The sequence below is a fragment of the Onychomys torridus genome, chromosome 7 (genome assembly GCF_903995425.1).
Source record: "Onychomys torridus chromosome 7, mOncTor1.1, whole genome shotgun sequence".
Taxonomy (NCBI): Eukaryota; Metazoa; Chordata; class Mammalia; order Rodentia; family Cricetidae; genus Onychomys; species Onychomys torridus.
Genome location: NC_050449.1, coordinates 111,480,982 through 111,501,269, shown reverse-complemented (window position 1 = coordinate 111,501,269; position 20,288 = coordinate 111,480,982). Strand labels below are relative to the sequence as shown.

Below are 20,288 nucleotides of genomic sequence, written 5' to 3'. Positions count from 1 at the left end.
ACTACAGCAGCTCCCAAAAGTGTTGAGTCTTCTCCCAGTTAACATTCAGCCTCCAGAATTTGTTGAAGCTAGTGAGTGTTCCTTCCATGACTGGGTCCAACCACTGCTGCTTCGGGGGAACTGGCCTGTTTTCTACATTTGACTGTCTCCCTGGGATTGGGAGATTCTCTGACGGACATAAAGAGAGGTGTTTTTCAGTTTGTTCTTTTTTTTCTTTTTTTCTTGTTGTGAGGCAGGAGCTTGTGCTCTACATGTCTAGATGGCTGGGGACATTTTGTAGTGAGATTAACATATGGTGAGCTGATATAGTAAGCAAAGGAGATTATCCTAGAGAGTCCAGATGGGCCTGTCAATCATCTGAGAGGCCTTAAAAGCAAGAGCCTGGGATTGCCTGGCCAGCCACAGTTAGGTGAGTTGATTGAGTCCTTGCAAGAAAGTATATATACATACACACATAATTTTTTTTGAGACAGCGTTTCTCCGTGTAGCTTTGTGCCTTTCCTGAAACTCACTGTGTAGCCCAGGCTGGCCTTGAACTCACAGAGATCCACCTGCCTCTGCCTCTCAAGTGCTGGGATTAAAGGCGTGCGCCACCACCGCCCAGCACACACATAATATTATATATAGTTTATATATTATATGTACTGAGTAGTATATATAATAGAATACGTAGTCTTGTATCTTGGGCAGTGCTTAAATTCACAATGTTTCTTTTTCAGCTTTCTGAGTGCTGGTAGTATAGGCATGTGCCATGTCTGACTGTAACAGGTATGTGTGTGTGTGTGTGTGTGTGTGTGTGTGTGTGTGTGTGTGTGTGAATGTCAATGTTGGTTGTCTCCTGAGTTCCTGTCTACTTTGTTTTCTGAGACAGAGTCCAGCTAAGCTGGCCAGCCAGTGAGCCTGGGAGCTCTGCCTGTCTCTGCCTCCCCAGTGACGAGGTACACATACATGCTGCCATTACTAGGAGACTTCAGGGCCACTCTCAGATTGCAGGAGTTCCCACTGCACTAGGTTTCTACATTGCCCCCCAAGAGCCCCCCAGTTCCAGTCATCTCCCCCAGTACTCTCTCCCTCCATTCCTCCCACCCCCGGCCTGATCCTCCTGTTCCCATCTCCACTCATCCCCAGTCCACCTCAAAATCTCTTGTTACCTAGCCTCTCTGGGTCTGTGGCTTGCAGCATGATTGCCCTTTACTTAATAGCTAATGTCTACTTACAAGTGAGTGCATACCATATTTGTCTTTCTGGGTCTGGGTTACCTCCCTCGGGGTGATTTTTTTTTTTTTTTTTTTTTTTTTGTAGAGTAATGGGAATATGAAGCCCAAACTGGTCAACTTCTATAACCAGGCAAGGCTCCCAGCAGTGGGACTGGGACATCAACCCAGCCATAAAGCCTTCGACCTACAATCTGTCCTTCCTGCAAGATGTGCTGGGGCATGGTGGTGCAGAACATGTGGGAGTGGCCGACCCATGACTAGTCCAACCTGAGGCCCATGCCACGAGAGGGAGGCCATGACTGACAACACTGCCTGGATGGCCCAGAGGCAGAGGCAGGATAAAACCAAACATGACTGGCAATACATACATACATACATACATACATACATACATACATAAAAAAGGCAATGAAATGATTCCTAATAATACTCTGCTATACTCATAGATCAACACCTAGCCCAACTGTCATCAGAGAGATCAGAGAGGCTTCATCCAGCAGTTGATGGGAGCAGAGGCAGAGACCTACGGCCAGGCACTAGGCAGAGCCAGGGGAACCCGGAAGAAGAGGGAAAGGAAGGATTGTAGCAGCCAGAGGAGCCAAGGACACCAGGAGAACCTGGCCCGAGAATCAGCTAAGCAGGGCTCACAGGGACTCACAGAGACTGTAGAGACAAACACGGCCCTGTATGGGTCTGAGCCAGGTCCTCTGCTCATATGTTATGGTTGTGCAGCTTGGCCTTCTTGGGGGACTCCCAACAGTGGGGTAGAGGGGTGTCTCTGACTCTTTTGCTTGCTCTTGGGGCCCCTTTCCTCCTACTGGATTGCTTTGTCCAGCAAAGATACACTGTGTTCAGTGGATATTCCTGGGAGGCCTGCTCTTTTCTGAGAGGAAATGGAGGAGGAGGAGATCTGGGAGAGAGGGAAGGAGAAGGGAGGAGGGGCAGAGGAGAGGGGAAGGGAGGAGGGGAGAGGCACTGAGATGAAACTGTGATGGAACCTGGAAAACTATGGTTGAGATGTAATATGTCAGAAAACGTAAAAAAATTTTAAAATTATTTTTTAAAAACTCAAAAACAAATGCTCCTGCAATTGGTTTCTCATGTGGGTGCTAGGCATCCAAACTCAGGCTCCCAGGCTTTTACAGAGTTGGACACACTATTAACATAAGGTGAAAACACAGTCCGCTGTGACCCTCCGCCCCTCCATACCTCCAGGCCCCATTCTCCACCTTCAGCTCCAGGACCGTCTGCAGCCGCTGACAGTGTGAAGTCTCTAAGGCGATAGCCACTTTGCACTCCCCCAGAGGGTGAAGCTGGCCGCTGAAGGGGTCAATGTCCAAAGGGGACACCTAAGGCCAACCCAGAAGATACAGTGAGAAGCGAGGACAGGGAGACTGGGTGCTGGGGCTGACTCTGTCTGATCAGGACCACCCCCAAGCTGCCCCCAATCTCCGGAGACAAGACCTCAGCTGGCGAGGACATCAGGAACAAGGGATAAAAACTAGGTGTTCAGGTAAAGGAATGCACAAGGCAGGTTCCCACAATCCCGGCGCTGAGCTAAGAGGTGGAAGGCAGAGGTGCCTGGGTGTAGATGTAACTGTCTTGTAAACCCAACCACATGACCTCCTCATCACTGCCTGTCTGTACAGACCTCCAGGTCTTCTGTGGTTGGTATTGAGATTAAAGGCGTGTGTCTGCCATGCTGGCTGTATCCTTGAACACACAGAGATCCTGCCTAGCTCTGCCTCCCAAGTGCTGGGATTAAAGGCGTGCCCCACTACTGCTCGGCTTCTGCTATGACTTGCTCTGACCCCAAGGCAACTTTATTAACATACAAATAAAAATCACATTTCAGTACAAACAAAATATCACCATACCTGGGGGTGGGGTGGGGGAGTGGGTGTGTGTGTGGTGGGGGAGGACTGAGAAATCAGAGAGGAACAGGAGGAGAGCTTGGGTGCCCTGGACGAGGTGCTCTGGGCAGGCCCAGGTCCATCTCTGACATCTTCAATTGAGGCTAGCCGTCAGGTCACCCCACTGGGAGGGGCAGAAGCTGCAGCCAGACGGATTTCCCCCTTGTCCCCATCCTGGTCCCCACCCCCCCCAGAACTGACTCACCCATCAGCAAACCCACTCCCCACATGCATGCAAGAGAAGAGCGGACGGATGAGTGGACAAGAGGAAGTGTCCCAAAGTGTCTGCTGGGAAGGGACCTCTACCCTACTTCCTCTGTCCCTGATGAGAGGCACCTGTGGGTCTAAGAAGCCTTAGGCTCTAGGTGGGCCACACTGGTTAGTGGGATATCACTGGAAAGTCACACCAGAAAGGGTATTTTCTCTCCCTTCAATGAGACCAGGACAATGGGTGTGAAGGCCACAACTGCCTGGAGATGCCACAGACATGAATTGAACCCATGCCCACCTCATCAGAGATAACCTTGAACTTCTGACCCCTCTGGATCAGAGTTCTGGGAATGCAGGCACATGCCACCACACCCTGCTTTGTGCAGAGCTGGGGATTGAACGCAGAGCAACGAAATTGAATTTTGTTTGTGGAGCCTCAGGTTTGAGTCACCAGCCTCCCCCTGGGTGGCAGATACTGAAACTGCAGCCACATTTCCCAGGTAGGTGACCTGGAGGAGGGAGGCCTTGGCCAACAGCACCTTCTGACCGCATTGCCTGTTTTCTGGACTCAGGCTGCTTCCAAGAAGGAGAACCCCCACACCACCCTCTTCTGCATCCAGTGGTCGAAAAAGGGAACAGGAAATGCCTGTGGAATTGGGGCTGAGGGATGAATTCCACCCTGGAGACTGCCGCCTCAAAGCAAGTGTCCCAATTCAGACAGGAGCCAAAGGTGAGTGTCCCATGGAGAGGCCACATCTAGGGAACCTGCAAGGTCCTACTCACATCCTCGTGTCTCTCTGCCAGGCATAATGGGCTCTCCCTCAAATGCCACACGGCAGAGAGCTGGCTGATATTCCGGATCTGGATGGAGCATGAAGCCTTCTGGCCTAGGCGGAGCAGACCAAACTGAAGGGCTGGGACATCGATGACCAAGGCAGGTCCCTGAAACACCAGAGGGGCCTGTCACTGCCTGCCTGCCTGGGAAGGGGCTGGGTCCTGCTTCCCCTGCTCCCCGCCCCTCTGAGCTCTCCAGGCATTCCCAGCTGCCCAGTTCCCACCTTAAAGGCAGCTTCGATATGAAGCACCACCGGGCAGGGCGAATCTCTGATTTCACACTGCAGGTCCTGGCTGGTTGGGCCAGGGACTCCACCGGTTAGGTTTAACTCAAAATCTCCGACCTCATTAGGCTCTAGGGAGGAGGATGACATTGAGGTGGCAATCAGAGGTGGGTACAGTGTCCTATCAGGCTGGATCTGACCACAGGACAACCAGGGTCCTGCATGGGTCCCCTGCATCCAACCCCAGGCCGGCCACACCCTTCTGCAGGTGAACTACCTATCACGCCTGTGCAGGGCTCCACTTCGATGATGTGACAGTGGCTGATCTTGCTCCACGTGTATCTAATGGGCGACTTACTGTTATTCCACATCTGAAAGACACATGCCAGTGCAGGCTGCCTGGGTACTGCCCTTCCATGTGAAATCAGAACCCATTGAAGGACAGTGGGATCACCGGCTCCCAAGGGGTCGTCTATCTGATGCTCTGCTAGCTACTGACCACCTGAAACCCCAGGCCTCCCTACCCAAGAGGCACCTTTGCTCCATGTTGTAGGGACACAGGCACCACATCCTGCTGAAGACCTGGGAATGAGTTCCATAGCCCTGACTTCAGAAGTTTCTGGACACTGATAGGCCAAACAAGCCTGGCCCAGAGGTGTAAACCACGGTAGGCTCCATGGTGTGGCCTATTGAGCTCTGTCTTCACAACACTTATACCTAAGTACAGTGTCACCTGGGCTAGCTGATGCTGGTGAGAGGATTCCTTACCTTAAAGTCTTTCTTCACAGTGATGCCAATGTAACTCTCGCCAGGGATGATGAGGGCGTAGGGCTCTAAAAGAACTTGGAAGGGTTCTGCTGAGCCTTTCACCTCTATTTCCAGGACGATCACATCATCCACTGAGTAGGAATAGTCCCCCAGGTTCTCCACCCCTGAGCTGAACACAAAGCCACTATGAGCTAGGGGCTGGTTTGTTCTTGTGAACACAAAGGGTTCCCTTACCCTCGACCCCCAACCCCACAGTCATATGACAGTGTCTATACTGTGACAGGGCAAAGTGACAGCAGAGTAGCCTAAAGCCTGGGGCATGGACCTGCTGCCTCCAGGAACAGAGTGAAGCCTCCACGGGACCTGTGCACCATGCTCCCTGGAGACCCACCTCTAGCCAGTGCATCATGCAAACCTTCCCACAGTACTCAGCAGCACCCAGGGTCTACCAGCCAAGATGCCCAGGGGTAGCAGTGACCCTCCTTATCTAGGCTCACCTACTCACCTCAAGGGCTCAGGGACAGCTTCCAAAACCATTTGCAGTACACTGTGGAAACACTTGAGCTGTAAGAGAAAAACGGTATGATAATCAGACTCCATGTCCAGCCAGATTGCCTGCCTGCAGGGAGCTAGGGGACATGGAAGAGATTCCTGTTTCCGGAGCCAGGGTGCCCAGGGGATGGGGGGGTGAGGTGGGGTAGGGGGGCTCTGAAAGATGCACTGCTTCCCAGTGTGCTCTCTCCACTGTAGGGAGGATGGGATCTCTGCCAAGGCAGGAACCTACTGGCCAGCAAAGAAAGCCCCAGCCCCCAAAGTCTGACGTTGGCTCTGATTAGCACCCTTGGTGTGTTTAAGGTACCAGACCCTCCTGGGTACAATGGCAACTGCATGCTGGCTCCAGAGGCAGCCGCACACAACTCAGTCTCAAACCCTCTACAGCTACAGCCCTGACCCAGTCCTGGGCCACACTGGCACTCACTCGGGAGCCCACGCCTTGCTTGTAGGGACTGCAAGGGAGGAGACAGTTATGTGCTTTGAACTGTGAAAGTCACCAGGGCTGAGGAACAGGCACAGGGCCGTGCTGCAGGAGGGCCATTTGGGGACAGAACCAGGAAACCAGCTGCTGAGTCCTGCACACCAGACCTGCATTCCAGCCCTACTCTGAGCTACATGCGGCCCTCAGCATGGTGCCCAGGTGCCTCTTCAGGCCCAGCTGTGGTTACAGATGGGGGGTGGGGGAGGAGGGGCATACGGAAGGCTAATGACCCCGGTCAGTGGCTAATGAGATGACCTCGTGAGGAGAAAAACTCAAGATGAACTCATGGTCTGAGTGGCCCTCAAGGACGCCCTTCTCAGGGATGATGGAGAAGGCTGTCTCCCTGTCAGGGTGGCACTTGATGCTGTCTGAGCTGTGTGTCTCTCCAGGCATCAGAGGCTGCAGGTTGGGTTTCATGATCTGCCAGTGGAAGGCCAGCTCCACGTGCCTGTAGGAGCAAGAGCTGCTGTGGGCCATGGATCCCAGGCCACGCCTCGGCCCTCGCGGCTCCCACCCTGTGATTGGTTGGTCCTAGTCTAGAAAAGAAGTAACCAGAACAGGCTTCCAGCTTTTCCCACAGAGGAGCTGAGGGCAACTTAGGTAGGGATAGCAGGGTGTCCACAGTGGAGCCCATGTAAGAGTCCCTACCTCAGCAGCTGGGAACTGAAGCCACAGTGAATCAGGGGACATAGGTGATGCAAAATGTCACACTCTCGCCACTATACTAGAGGAGTCCAGGCACCCCTGAAAATTCTCTAAAGTGTCCCCTACCACATGAGCATTTCCAGCTTTCCCATACACACCACATTCTCACCTTCTGCCTCCAGCCATGGTCTCCTGGGATGATGGCTGTATGTGCCCACTGGCTATTGACAAGGACAGCGTCATAATGGACAGTACTCAAGACATGCTTCTGGGTTTGGGGATGGAGGGGGATGTCAGGTCAGTCCCTCCCATCTGCGTCCCGGGGCACCCCTGACTGGGAGGCCCACTGAGGTCAGGGCTGATGGAATGTGATGTTCAAAGGTTGGACAAGGAAGGACCTGGCAGTGAGGGCTGAGCCCAAAGACCCTGCCTGGGGTCTGAATGGCTCCCGGGCCAGGGATACAAAATGACCTCTCTGGAAAACCATTCTGAGATCCCCACCACAAAACAGAATCAGAGACTACAGGTGATACGAAGCAGGAAACTGAATAATGAGGAGAGGCTCCAGCTGGGTGGAGGGGAGGAGGTCGGTGCAGAAAGAGAAGGAGAGATACAGGACAAATACACCAATGCTGTTCAATAAAGCCTCAAGGAATCATTTTATATTTACCTAAAAGTATATACAATACACATAAGTGTCTGTACACACACACACACACACACACACATACACACACACACACACATACACACACACACACACCATACTTACATCTTAAAGGAAGTTAAGCTACTTGGGCTGTCAGTGCTCTCCACTGGACCCATAGACTAACAACCCAGGACCAGGCACAAGAAATCTCCTTCCAAATGTTTGGTCGGGGTAGTTCAAGTGATTCCCTAAACAATACAGATTATTGATGTGGCCCTTGGTCACCTCTCAAGGTTGAGGTGGGCCCTATTGCTGGAGACACTGCACACTTGGGACATAGGACTGATGATTTGAGCTGAATCTGACCTGGAAGCATCTTCTCTATGGTCTAGCTTCCATGGTTCCAGAGGGAGGGAAGCAATTGAACACTCCTCCCCAGCTGCAACCCTTGTGAACCACAACAATTACCTGCATGGCAAGATAAGCATAAAGGAGAAAGAAGCTGAGGGACACTGGTCCACTGGAGCATGTGGCTCTGGCTGGCCTTGCCCTCCCCTACTCCCTCTGCCTTGCTAAAAACTGTTAGATGGCATTCCTGAAGCTAGCCTCCAAGTTCCATTCCCTTATTTGGCCACTCCCTCCTCCTGAGGCTCACTCCCAAGGTCCAGCTATCAAAGCATTGAAGTCCAGCTATCAAAAGTGCCCTTTGGCTCACCCAATTAATGTTTTCCTTTATAGGAGTTGTCGTGGACATAATGTTTCTTCACAGCAAAAGAAACCTAACTAGGACACATGGGGTTTCCCCTTTTCCTAAACCACCATTTGCCTATGGGACACATCTGTCTCTTCCCTATCCAGAACAGAGTGGTCCAGAACGACTCGGCAGGGTGTATTTGTATGTAACACTCATAATCAAAGAAAAAGAGGTTATCAACTTGAAAGTGGCCTTGGGTATGGGAGGGGTTTGAGGAAGGGTAGCTGGGGGGGCCTGGAGGTAGGAAAGGGAGGGAGAAAGTAATAGAATTCTATTTCAATTAAAAACAATAAAAGGAAACAAAACCACCTATTTATTCCTGGCTTAGTGTGTGGGATATTGCATTCATGGTGCAACCTGGCTTCCCACAGTGAAGACCCTACATGGCCACACTATTCAATACAGTAGCCACTGGTTTTCAGAGGCCACCAAGAATTTAAAATGTGGCTAGTGTACTGAGGAGGTGTTTGTCACTTGATTTAATTTTAACCAAATTAAATAGAAATAGCCAGCTGGGGAGATAGTTCATTGGTAAAGCATTTGTCGGGCAAGCATGGGGACTTGAGTGAAATCTCAGCCCACATTAATAAGACGCAGAACCTCTGGGTACAAGCTGGTCACAGTAGCACACGCCTCTGATCCCAGCACTCAGAGGCAGAGGCAGAGGCAGAGGCAGAGGCAGAGGCAGAGGCAGAGGCAGAGGCAGAGGCAGACAGATCTCTGTAAATTTGAGGTCAGCTTGGTTTACATAGTGAGTTCAAGGACAATCAAGGCTACACAGTGAGACCCTGTACAAAACAAAACAATAACAACAAAAGCCAGGTGTGGTAGCAAATGCTTACAAGCCCAGTGCTGGGAAGTGAGGGACAAGGAGACCCTCTGCACTTCCTGGCCAGCTGAGCGTAGGCCAACGATTCTTTCACACAAAAGCCAAGGTGGTGGTACCTGAAGAACTAGAGCCAAGCTTGTCCTCTGGCCTGCTCATATCCATCACACACCCCACAAACACGTACACCTGAACACACACAACTCATGCGTGCACACACACACTTACATACACACACCACACACCATACACACCCACCACATACACACACCCACCACACACACATCACACACACATACACCACACACACACCCCATATACACACCACACACACACACACCCATACACATACCATACACACACCACACACACGTATCACACACACACATACACACACACCATATACACACACCATACACACACATACCACACATACACCTCACATACACACCACATACACCATACATACACACACCACACACACCTCACATACACACCCCATACACACACCACACACACACCACACACACACATCACACACACACCACACACACACCCCATACACACACCACACACACACCACACACACACATCACACACACACCCCATACACACACCACACACACACATCACACACACACCCCATACACACACACACACACTACACATACCACACACACACACTACACACACACCACACCCCCCCCATACACACACCACACATACACACACACACCACACATACACACACACACATACCTCCATACACACACCATACACACACACCACACACACACCCCATACACACACACACCACACACACACACACACACACACACACACCACACACACCCCATACACACACACACACCACACACACACACACACACACACACACACACACACACACACACACGTCTAATGGTTGCATGATGGACAACGTGAACTAGGAGCCTTCCATTCAGTCTGAATCCATTCTGGGCTCACAACTCCCTCTGACTCTTAGAAAGCACTCTTGCCTCGTGAGGAACTCAGGGCTAGTTGAGGGAGGACCAGGGCTGTGTGTCAACCACACCAGGGCCACTCACGTAGCATTCCGGATAATGAGCTGTTTCCTTGAGGTAGACTGGAGGTTTTCGGGCTCAAATCGGATAAAGTACTGGGCTGTTAAATCTCTCAGCTCTCCTGGGTCTGGCTCACTTTTTCCACCAGAAACATAGATCATATCCAAAGCCACCAGCTGCCCGGTTCCTAACGGGGAGTAGGAAGGCTCGTTGAGCGTCACCAGGCTGAGGCCAGCACGCAGGGCCACAGACTGCCATGTCCCCACGCCATGTCCCCATGCGGCTGGCCTCATTCGGGTCCCTAGAGCAGGTCTTGATCACCCATTCACAGCCTCAGGTCTTCCCAGACCAGAGAGAGCCTTGCATGCAGCAGACACTCATTAATGACTACCCAGTGGAAATGGATAGACAGATGGAAGGAAGGGAGGAAAAGATGGATTGTGTGCACCTGTACAATTCAGAAAAATGCCCTCTCTGACCTCGCAAAAACCTAGAGGTGTGGTGATACATTGTGTACCCTAATAAACTTTTCCTGAAGATCAGAGAACAGAACAAGCCACTAGATTAAACACAGAGGCCAGGCAGTGGTGGCACACACCTTTAATCTTAGCACTCGGGAGGCAGAGATCTGTCTGGATCTCTGTGAGTTCAAAGCCACCCTGGACTACATGAGATTGACTCAGTCTAGGAGAGAAACAGAGCCAGGCAGTGGTGGCACACACCTTTAATCCCAGCACTTGAGATTATTTGGGAAGTCACATGACTTTTATCCCAGCACTAGGAAGGGAGTAATATGGTGGGTGGAGAAAGGTGTATAAGGCGTGAGGAGATTGGAACTAAAGCCTTTTAGGCTGAGGAAGCTCTTTTGGCTGGAGCTCTTTCAGGCTGAGAAGTTGGTGAGGTAAGAGGTGGTGGCTGTGGCCTACTCTGCTTCTCTGATCTTCAGGCAAATTTTATTAGGGGACACAATATATCACCACATAGAGCTGCAACCAGTCATTTATGTGGGAGCCACAGATGACTCTCCAAGTGCAAGAACGGACGATCTCCCCTGTAACCTCAGCACTAGGGAAGTGGGGGCAGGTGGATCAGGAGTTCAAGGCGGTGTGCCCCACAGATCCCCACCCACCCGGCTGGGGCAGGTACAGCATGCTGCTGCCAATGCTCCCATTGTAACCACTCCTGAAACCACATCCGCACCTACGATAACCAGCTCCTTTGTCTGACAGTTATCGCACACGATGATGAAGGTCTCCTCTGCCTTTCCCAGGCCGGTTGGGAGGAACAAGACCTGGAGAAGAGAAAAGTCATGTATAGCAGAGACTAATCAGGAAACATGGCGAGGACCAGGGGCTGGGTGTCACGTTCAGAGTTCTGTCCCCGATGATCTACTTTCGCCAGTGAGGCCTCACCTATGAAAGGCTCTACGGCTTCTGGGAAATAATGCCACCAAGCTGAAGGACAGGACTTTGAAATACAGACTTAAAGGAGACATTTCAGATTCAAACCGTAGTGTCCTGTATTGACTTCTTCATTTATTTATTTAGTGAAGGTGTGCCACAGCAGGACTATGGAGGTCAGAGGACAACCTGTGAAGTCACAAGGCAGCCACAGAATGCAAGCACACACACCTGTCTAGAGTGCCAGTGCTGGAGTCTGGGTCAGAACGGTGTGGATGTAAGCCATGAAGACAGAGTGGGACTCGATGATGGACGCCCGAGGAAGCCACCATGGGTAAGCACAAGGGACAGGTATGACTACCCACCTCCAACAGGATGGCAAACCCTGGAGCCAGCTCAAACACGGACGGCATGACTCCAAAGGGAGGCTGCTCCACAAAGCCAGTGGTCGCAACAGCCTAAAAAAGAAAAGTAATAATAACTATTTAAAAAACAAGAGGGTTACACAATGGTGTGGCAGAAATTGCAAAATCCAGTGCTCATACTGCAAAAACCTCTCCAGACATTCATTTTGCTGTCTGAGGATTTTAAGGATCCTCCAAGCGCCCTGTGAGTGAGGAAATCATGACCCAGTCACTCTGAGGGTGTGTTCACTCACCTTTGCCAGGCCCCGGGTGAGGCTCTGAAGGTTAGGGGTAAGTCACTGACATCTGGGAAGCAATACTGTCGGTGCTCGGGAAGGAAACGTACAGGAAGGGCTTCCCAGAACACCTGGTTCTGCCTGTGGTGGCCACTTCATCTGCCTCTGTCCCTGACCACCCCTGAGTGCTTCTGAGTCTTGAGGACACCTGTCAACTTGGTAACAGAATTGTGTATTTCACACAAAACCTCTGGGCTAGAGGCACAAACTGGTGCTTACAAGATCCTGCCCAGCAGCAGACACCCAGGAAGGGAGGTCTCTGGCCAGAAGGCACGGGGATATCTACCCACTGTGACAGAAACTGCGGTGTACACGTGATGCCACTGGTGTGGGGCTAGGGCTGCTTGGTCAGTGTGGAGCAAAGACAGCAGGACAGAGCTCTGCTCCCTGGTCCCACGAGGTCTCAGCAGAGTCCAGAGGTACGGGCACTTACACGCAGTCTCCTGCTTTCAATGGCTGGTTCAAAACATATTGTGTGTATATATGTGTGTCTGTATTCACGTGTGTGGGTACACACGTGGACGTGTGTACATGTGAAGTCCAGAGGACAGCTTCAAATATTGTCCTCCAACAATGCTGCCCACCTTGCTTTTTGGGATAGGGGCTCTCATTGGCCTGGAACTCACCGAGTAGGCAAAGCTGACCGGCCAGCGAGGGACAGGCTCACCGTCTGCCTCACACCTTCAGGATTACGCCTGAGTGGCTTTTTTTAAAAATGTGAGTTTTGAGGATCAGACAGGTTCTTCCACTTCACCGTCTGAGCCATCTCCCCATCCCAAAATATTTTTAAGTACTGTGCTAAATAAATACCAGCAGAATTCAACCAGAGCCGCCGGCCTGTACTCTCTCAGACTGCTCCAATGTGCTATAATATAAAACTGAGCTCAGTGAGAGCGCGTTACAAAACAAGAGAGAGGAAACACTTCACCCAGGATTGCCCAGGTGCTCGCAACCAGAGGCGTATCCCTACCCTCGACACATTTGTTCTCGGGCCACGGCAGCTTGGATCTGGGGATCACAACACGCTACTTCGCTAAGTTTCTGGTCCCAGTGTGATGCAGCAGTCTCCTCCATGGAGCTCATTTCCTTGGGTGGTTTGTTTTTTTCCCAGGAAGTGATCTACAGTCACTCACCCGGAAACTGGGTGGCGGCCAGCTCTTTTGGGGCATGATGCAGAATTTGCCAACGCTGAAGCCCACGTTTTTACAGGCGAATCTGGTTATCTTCACTCCTCCAATGAGGCAGTGGCCACAGTCCAAGACCGGTGACACTACAGCCATGGGAAAAGGTCTCAGGGAAGGCGACATGGGGCTGGTGAGATGGCTCAGCAGATCAAGGTGCTTGCTGCCAAGCCCGATGACCTGAGTTCAAGCCCCTGGACGACACAGTGGAAGGAGGGAGCCAACTCCTATGAGCTGTCCTCTTACAAGTACATGAGCACCATGGCACATGTGTCTCCCCACCCATACATATAAGAATAATAAATGTATGTAACAAAAATTTTAATTAAAAAAGGACAACACATCACTCTGAATGGACCCTACTGTCATTGTTTTGGAGCTCAGAGCAGCCCACCACACTGAGAAGGAAGGGTAAGTAGGGTGGTATGCCCTGACCCCTAAGACCCTTGGGCTCTGTCCAGGGTGCTGTCAGGTCACATGATCATAGGAGTCAACACTCACTGTAGACTCCCCATCTGGGCTAGGAAGACCCAACATGGTCTTGGGCGTTGTGGAACAAAACTCAGGGGATGGGCTGAGTTCCAGCTGAAGGATCTCATCATGCCCGAGAGGGATCAGCAGAACCTAGCTTTTCTAAGGATGCCTCCCTGCCTCCCCAGCCCCAGAGTCAGCACTTACAGAGCTTTCCTCTGGGTGCCTGGAACCTTTCACCTTCCCCTGCTGCATCACAGAAGCAAGCCCTGCAGGCAGAAGGCCTGCAGGTGTGGAAGCTGCTAGAAGGTTCCTTTCAGGACTCTGAAGCCTCTACCCAAGAGATACAGGATCTGTGCCCCTTCCAGGAAGTCCTAAGATGCTGTCCATCCTCACAGGGGCTTCCCAGCCCTAACTGAATCCCTCTGAAGGAGTAATGCATACTCACAGGTCAGTACTGGGGGCGGCCTCCTGGCCTGCAGGGGGATCACCAGTGTGTGGGCAGACTGGGTCTCAACCAAAATGAAATCATCAAAGTCCCCAAGACAGTCCGGAATGAACTGGACAACGTACTGGCAGGTCATCCCAGGAGCCACCATTCCGCCTTTTCCTGGGAACATCCCTGTGGACCGTGAAAGTGGCCAATGAGGATGAAGGACTAGCTGCCCACCAGGGCCTGGGCTGATCCTCCTCAGAAGTCAGAGTGTCTATTTCTGTCCCATCGCCCCCTAAGACTTGGGCGCCTGGCACAAGCCACAAGATTCATGAGGCCCCTCCAGGAGGTTAGCAAGCCGGGGGCAACTGCCGAGAAAGGGGAGACTCTTCTGTGGAACTGAAGCGGTGAGCTCCAGGGATGCAGCTCCAGGACCACCGCTCACACTGGGGTGAAACTCTTGGTGACACAGCTGCCTTCTTGTCACCTACAAGTTCCTGGAAGTAACCCAGTAAGTTCATTGGTTCACTGAGTTCAGCTTAGTGGGAATGGTCACTTGACTCTGTTGCTGGGGCCTTTCTGGGATGAAGAGATGCTAGCTCACATCTTCCCTGGAAAAGTCATGCAGCAGACACCAACCACAGCTGGGCCAGGGCTGGTGTGGCAGAGCTGCCTAGGGCATGCAAGGGAGGTACTAAGGTAACAGTACCCAAGTGGGAGTGAGGTGACCAACGTGAAATGTGTGGGTGGAGGTCATCTGTCTCTATGGCATAGGGATTATCTCGTGGGCAGCAGAGAGCCCTTTGAGATTTGTGCGTTTGAGCGGCAAGAGAAGAGGATTTTGCTGTGTTTTCTCTTTGGTAAGATATTTTCTCACTCTTCACCTGGGATGGCCTCATATTTGTGTCAATCCTCTTCCTTCGGCCTTCCAAGTGCTGGGATTACAAGTGGGAGCCACCACATCAAGACCAGAGGCCTTGAGATGATGGGAGACTGGTTGGAGGGTTGCCATGGTGATGTAAGCAATGCACAGTAACTGATCAAGGGTAGCCACAATGTGAAGGGCAGAGAGTTGGTAGACACTGAGCAGAGTAGACAGACAGACAGACAAGACTCTGGGACCCTGATGGGAGAGAGTGGCAGGCTGTCGATGAGCCTGAGGGACCCCAGGGACTGCTGAAGGAGGCGTGGACAGGGCCTGAGAGCCAGCTTGTCAGAGACCAGTGGCCAGTCCTGCACATCATTTTAAAGCAGTCTAGAATGCTGCTCTACTGAACTTACCAAGCCCCAGAGCAAAGTATGGAGAGCTCTGCTGAACTTACCAAGCCCCAGAGCAAAGTATGGGGAGGATGGTGGGAGGACCCGCAGGTATCGGCTGGTCGCAGTGGTGTTCTGGAGAGCGATTACCATCTGTGCAAAGGGAAAGGTGGGGATCCTTTCAGCCATTCGATGGTGCTGTGGTGTGAGGTCAGGACTGACTGATGGATTGACTCTGTGTGTGTGTGTGTGTGTGTGTGTGTGTGTGTGTGTGTGTGTATGTACACGCATGCGCCATGTGCATGTGTGTGTGCATGTGCACACACATGCTTGATTGGCAGTCATAGGACAACTTATAAGAGTCAGTTCTCTCCTTCTCGCACGTGGCTTCTGTGACAGAACTCAGGCTATCAGGCTTGTCGGCAAGTGCCTTTATCCACTGAGCCATCCCACCACCCCAAATTCCAATGGTGTGGGAAGGAAGAGGGTTCTAAGAGAAATCAGCTTGGCCATATGTTGGTAATTACTAAAGTGGGGTGACAGGTACACGGGGGTTCGGTTTACTCATTGACTTACTTTCATTTGGGGACATTTCCATAGTAAAATAAAAACACAAAGCCAGGCACAGTGGCACACACTTGTCTTCCCAGCACTTGGGAGGCCAATGCCAAAGGATCGCCACAAATTTAGGCTAGCCTGGGCTACGTAGTGAGTTGTAGACTGGCATGGGTTACAGAGTAAGATCCTGTCTGAGGAAGGTTTTAAAGTCATCCTTCCCCGGTTAAAATACAAAGTAAAAGGAAAATTGGAATTGATGAAACACTTTTTCTTGACATGAAAAGCAATAGCTGCCACTGTCCTGCCTATCAGTGCTCAAGGGGCTTGTGATTGACCCAGGTCTGTAGTCAAGTCCCTTTATACAGAACAGCACAATATTTACACATAGCCTGTTGTGGTGGCAGTTTCAAATGACAGCCTGGCATAATCTAGGATTACCTGGGAAGGGCCTTGGTGAGGGATTATTTAGACCAGGTGGGCCTGTGGGCTGTCTTTATTGTTAATTGACGTAGGAAGACCTGGCCTGTTGGGTGGCATCATTCCCTAGGCAGGGTCCTGAACTGTACAGGACAGGAGAGGCTGGGTGAGAACAGGTGGGCACGCCTGGCTCTTCACACTGGGGGCTGAGGATCCAAGTTCCAGTTCTCATGCTTGCACAGTGAGTGCTTTACCACGGAGTCATCCCCATAAATCATAAATCCATGTTTGTACCTCCACTACAGTCCAGCAGCATCAAATTCAATCTAGCCTTCCCTCTTTCCTTATTTATAAATGCTCGCAACTATAGACATGTTATTCTCGTTCATATACACATATAAGTGCATCTGTTGTTTTTAGGACTTATTTTTTTAAATTATGTGTCTGTGTGCAGGTATGCACATGTGAGTGTGGGCATCTATGAAGGTCAGAGACACTGGGATCGTTACAGGCAGTTGTGAGCCACCTCAAGTGGAGTCTGGGATTCGATCTTAGGTCCTCTGCAAGAGCAGTAAGCACTCTTGACTGCTGATCATCTCTCAGGCCCTGTTTTGTTCTTTAAGATTTCACGTACCCTAGTCTGGCATCTGATAGCCCATAGCTGAGAGCAGCATGGGACCCCCTCCCCCTCCCAAGCATGGGGATGACAGGAGCTCACCGTCTCGCCCAGGTTATGGTTCTTTTTTTTTTAAAGTCCTGTGTGTTAGAGACACTTAATGACGTGCTGTGTATGTCCTTCAACACACTCCAGAGCACACATGGTGGTGGTGGGGAAGACACCGACCAGCTGCTGGGGCTGGGTGTCAGCCATATGGATGTGCATTAGTCTTTCCCCTACCTTTGTGTGGGCTTCAGAAACCCCATGACGTAAAGCAAGATTTCTACCTCATAAACTGGTCCAATCTCATAATCTGTGAAAAATCCAACTGATGGCTTAGCCAGAAACACAGGGGTATCTGCACAGCTGTGGGAGGGGAGGAAGAAAGGCTGTGAGTGACACCTCTCTGACCCGATGTAAAGCGGTGACTGGTCCATGTGATGGCACACTCCCACAGTCCCAGCTCTCAGGAGGTAGAGGCGGGACCACCAGAAGTTCAAGGCCAGCCTCCATTAGTCCACTCCCTCTCTCAAAAAACCAAAAGTAAAGAAAGAAACTCATCCACGCCATCAAAGGCATTCACAATAGGCTGTTCCTCGGGTTTTCTGGTTGGTGTTTACTAAGCAGGTTATAAAATATTTTAGGACTGAAGAGATGGCTTAGCAGCTAAGAGCACATACTGCTCTTACAGTGGGTCCAAGCTTGGTTTCCTGTACCCACATCATCAGGCAACTCACAACCACCTGAGAGGGTTAACTGAAGAGGAAGAGGATCATGGTGAATGCAGGCAGTCTCATCCCATGGGGTGGGGCCCTAAAACAGAATGTCTAGTGACCACAAAGTGAACTGTTCTGGTCCACTACATCCTCCTGGCCATGATGGACTGAACCCTCTGAACCCAGAGCCAAAATCAATCTTACCTTTCCCACATTGTTCTTGTTAGGTATTTTGTCATGGCCATGACTATGGACTCCCTAGTCCCAGCTCATTCAGACGCCCATAAGAAGCCCACACCAGCCCTGAGGGCTCTAGTCCTCTAATTTTTTTTTTAGATTTATTCATTATGTATACAATGCTCTGCCTGCATGTATGCCTGTCTGCCAGAAGAGGGCACCAGATCTTATTATAGATGGTTGTGAGCCACCATGTAGTTGCTGGGAATTGAACTCAGGACCTCTGGAAGAGCAGCCAGTGCTCTTAACCTCTGAGCAATCTCTCCAGCACTATTTCTGACTCTTCATAGGTGAGAAAGTCACAACCCCAGGCCTCTGAGGGGCAAAGGCCATACCTGTGGGTCACCTTAAAGGCATGCTTTCCTCTGAGACACTACCTTGGCTTGCCAAATTCTAGAGACCTCCTTAGACTGATCCAGAACCTTCCCATCTCACTTTAAAGGGTCAGATTTCCTGGGATTCTCAGGGAAGAACACACCTCCATTCTGGCTCTGCACTCAGGGATTCTCCTCTTCTCGATGGTTTCCTTGAAGAGACAATTAGAGACTTGCCTCCATATGGTGTGTTAGGTGGGAAAAACCGTGGGTTTTTCAGGAAATGATTCCGATTCTCCATCCTGGCAAGCAGAAGCCTCTCCAGGTCCCTCTGTGGCACCCGTAAGTGTTTCATCCATTTCTTATTCTTTGGTGTGCTCGCCTTCTTTGAAGCACATGAAAGTGCAGTTGATAATAGGTAAGGGACAGCTAGCCGGTGCAGACTCTGTGTTCATCTGGACTACTTCCCTTTGCCCACCTCCCTGTACCCACTGTCCCAACGAAATTCAGATCTAACCTTGACAGTGACCTTGGTCCTTTGTCTGGTCTTATAAGTTGAGGTCCAGCTGTCTGTGGTATACTCAGACTCATCAAATTCGACCGGCTTCTTGCAGGGCTCTTCAGCCAGCCTGTCCGGCTTTGCCTTTAGCATGAAACGCCTCTCACAACTAAGTGTCAGTTTTAAAGACTCAGGGGCGTGTGTGCCTATGGCACCGAGGAAACACACATATTAGCTATACCACAGCAAAGAAGTGAATGCTTTTAAGGTGATCAAAGAAAATCAGAGCCACAGTCAGGCCATATTTGGTGTTGTGTATGAGTTATCCCTAGGACTTACTCTACATATTTGAAACAGGGCTAAAGGTTAAAATATCTTTCTATTTTCCAGAATGGTTAATTAGCAAAAACAAGTGGACCATTGCTAAACACATACCCCAAGTGTGAGCAATTCTTTTAAAAAAATCTCATGTGAGGGTTCAGCATTTTGTTAGTTTTCTATGTCCATGCTCCCAAGGCTGAATAGCGACTTCTGTTGCTAGTGAGGGAACAAGGAAACACCGCCCAGCCCCATTTTGTACAATGCCCAGTAAGCCCTCAAGGAGTGAGTGCCATCTTTATTTACCCGCTGGGTAGTGAGTATCCAGCCATAAAGTACTAAAGTGGTGCAGCCTCTCAGCAGCTAATTCTGCTGCCATGTTCTACCTTTCTCTGTGTGGTTCTCTCCTTCTCGTCTCCACCCTCACTCAGATCCCTGGATCTGAATCTTCCCACCCCAAACAGGGACAGCTACAAACCTCCAAAAAGATCACTGCAGGGTTCCAGTCCCCGGGGCTGCTGAGAGCTTGTCTTTCTAGCCTGGCACAGCTAAACAATGCTGATGCTGGGCACACAGGACTCAAAATGACATTTCTCCACCTATACAGTGACTCTTACAAAATCTATGTCCTTGTGTAAGCCTACACACATTCCCACCTGTTCACTCCTGCCTTCCTGATTAGAGGAAACTGGTCCAGCATCACAGTCACCCCCACTACACACACACCACACCACACCACAGATACACACACACACACACACACACACACACACACACACACACACCTTTGTCTTCCCCTCCCCTGTTGTCCATCTCCTAGCCCATCCTTTCTATTTTCAATGTTTGAAAAAGCTATTCTTTTCCTGAGTGGGGACAACCTTGGTCCCCTCTGCCTGCATCAGGAATTCAATCAACTGCTTCTCCAAGTCTTCAGCCCCTCTCTTTGCTGGTTCATTCAACTACATCTAAACATTTTTGGATTTCTAGCC

The 20,288-nt window shown here is 50.8% G+C and overlaps 1 protein-coding gene across 1 annotated transcript in view; it reads right to left on the bottom strand.

Annotated features, from left to right (window-relative positions):
* Dlec1 (DLEC1 cilia and flagella associated protein) overlaps positions 1–20,288 on the bottom strand; it is a 46,244-nt gene that overhangs the window by 18,889 nt on the left and 7,067 nt on the right. Inside the window, exons 4-19 of the mRNA XM_036193666.1 lie at positions 19,000–19,187; positions 18,647–18,867; positions 17,503–17,581; positions 15,648–15,735; positions 14,341–14,514; positions 13,374–13,510; positions 11,906–11,998; positions 11,341–11,431; positions 10,165–10,327; positions 6,458–6,650; positions 5,672–5,730; positions 5,167–5,335; positions 4,676–4,769; positions 4,399–4,529; positions 4,124–4,282; positions 2,427–2,566 (exon numbers count right to left, since the gene is read on the bottom strand). Of these exons, the coding sequence (XP_036049559.1) occupies positions 2,427–2,566; positions 4,124–4,282; positions 4,399–4,529; positions 4,676–4,769; positions 5,167–5,335; positions 5,672–5,730; positions 6,458–6,650; positions 10,165–10,327; positions 11,341–11,431; positions 11,906–11,998; positions 13,374–13,510; positions 14,341–14,514; positions 15,648–15,735; positions 17,503–17,581; positions 18,647–18,867; positions 19,000–19,187 (2,179 nt within the window). The remainder of the gene's footprint in view (positions 1–2,426; positions 2,567–4,123; positions 4,283–4,398; positions 4,530–4,675; positions 4,770–5,166; positions 5,336–5,671; positions 5,731–6,457; positions 6,651–10,164; positions 10,328–11,340; positions 11,432–11,905; positions 11,999–13,373; positions 13,511–14,340; positions 14,515–15,647; positions 15,736–17,502; positions 17,582–18,646; positions 18,868–18,999; positions 19,188–20,288) is intronic.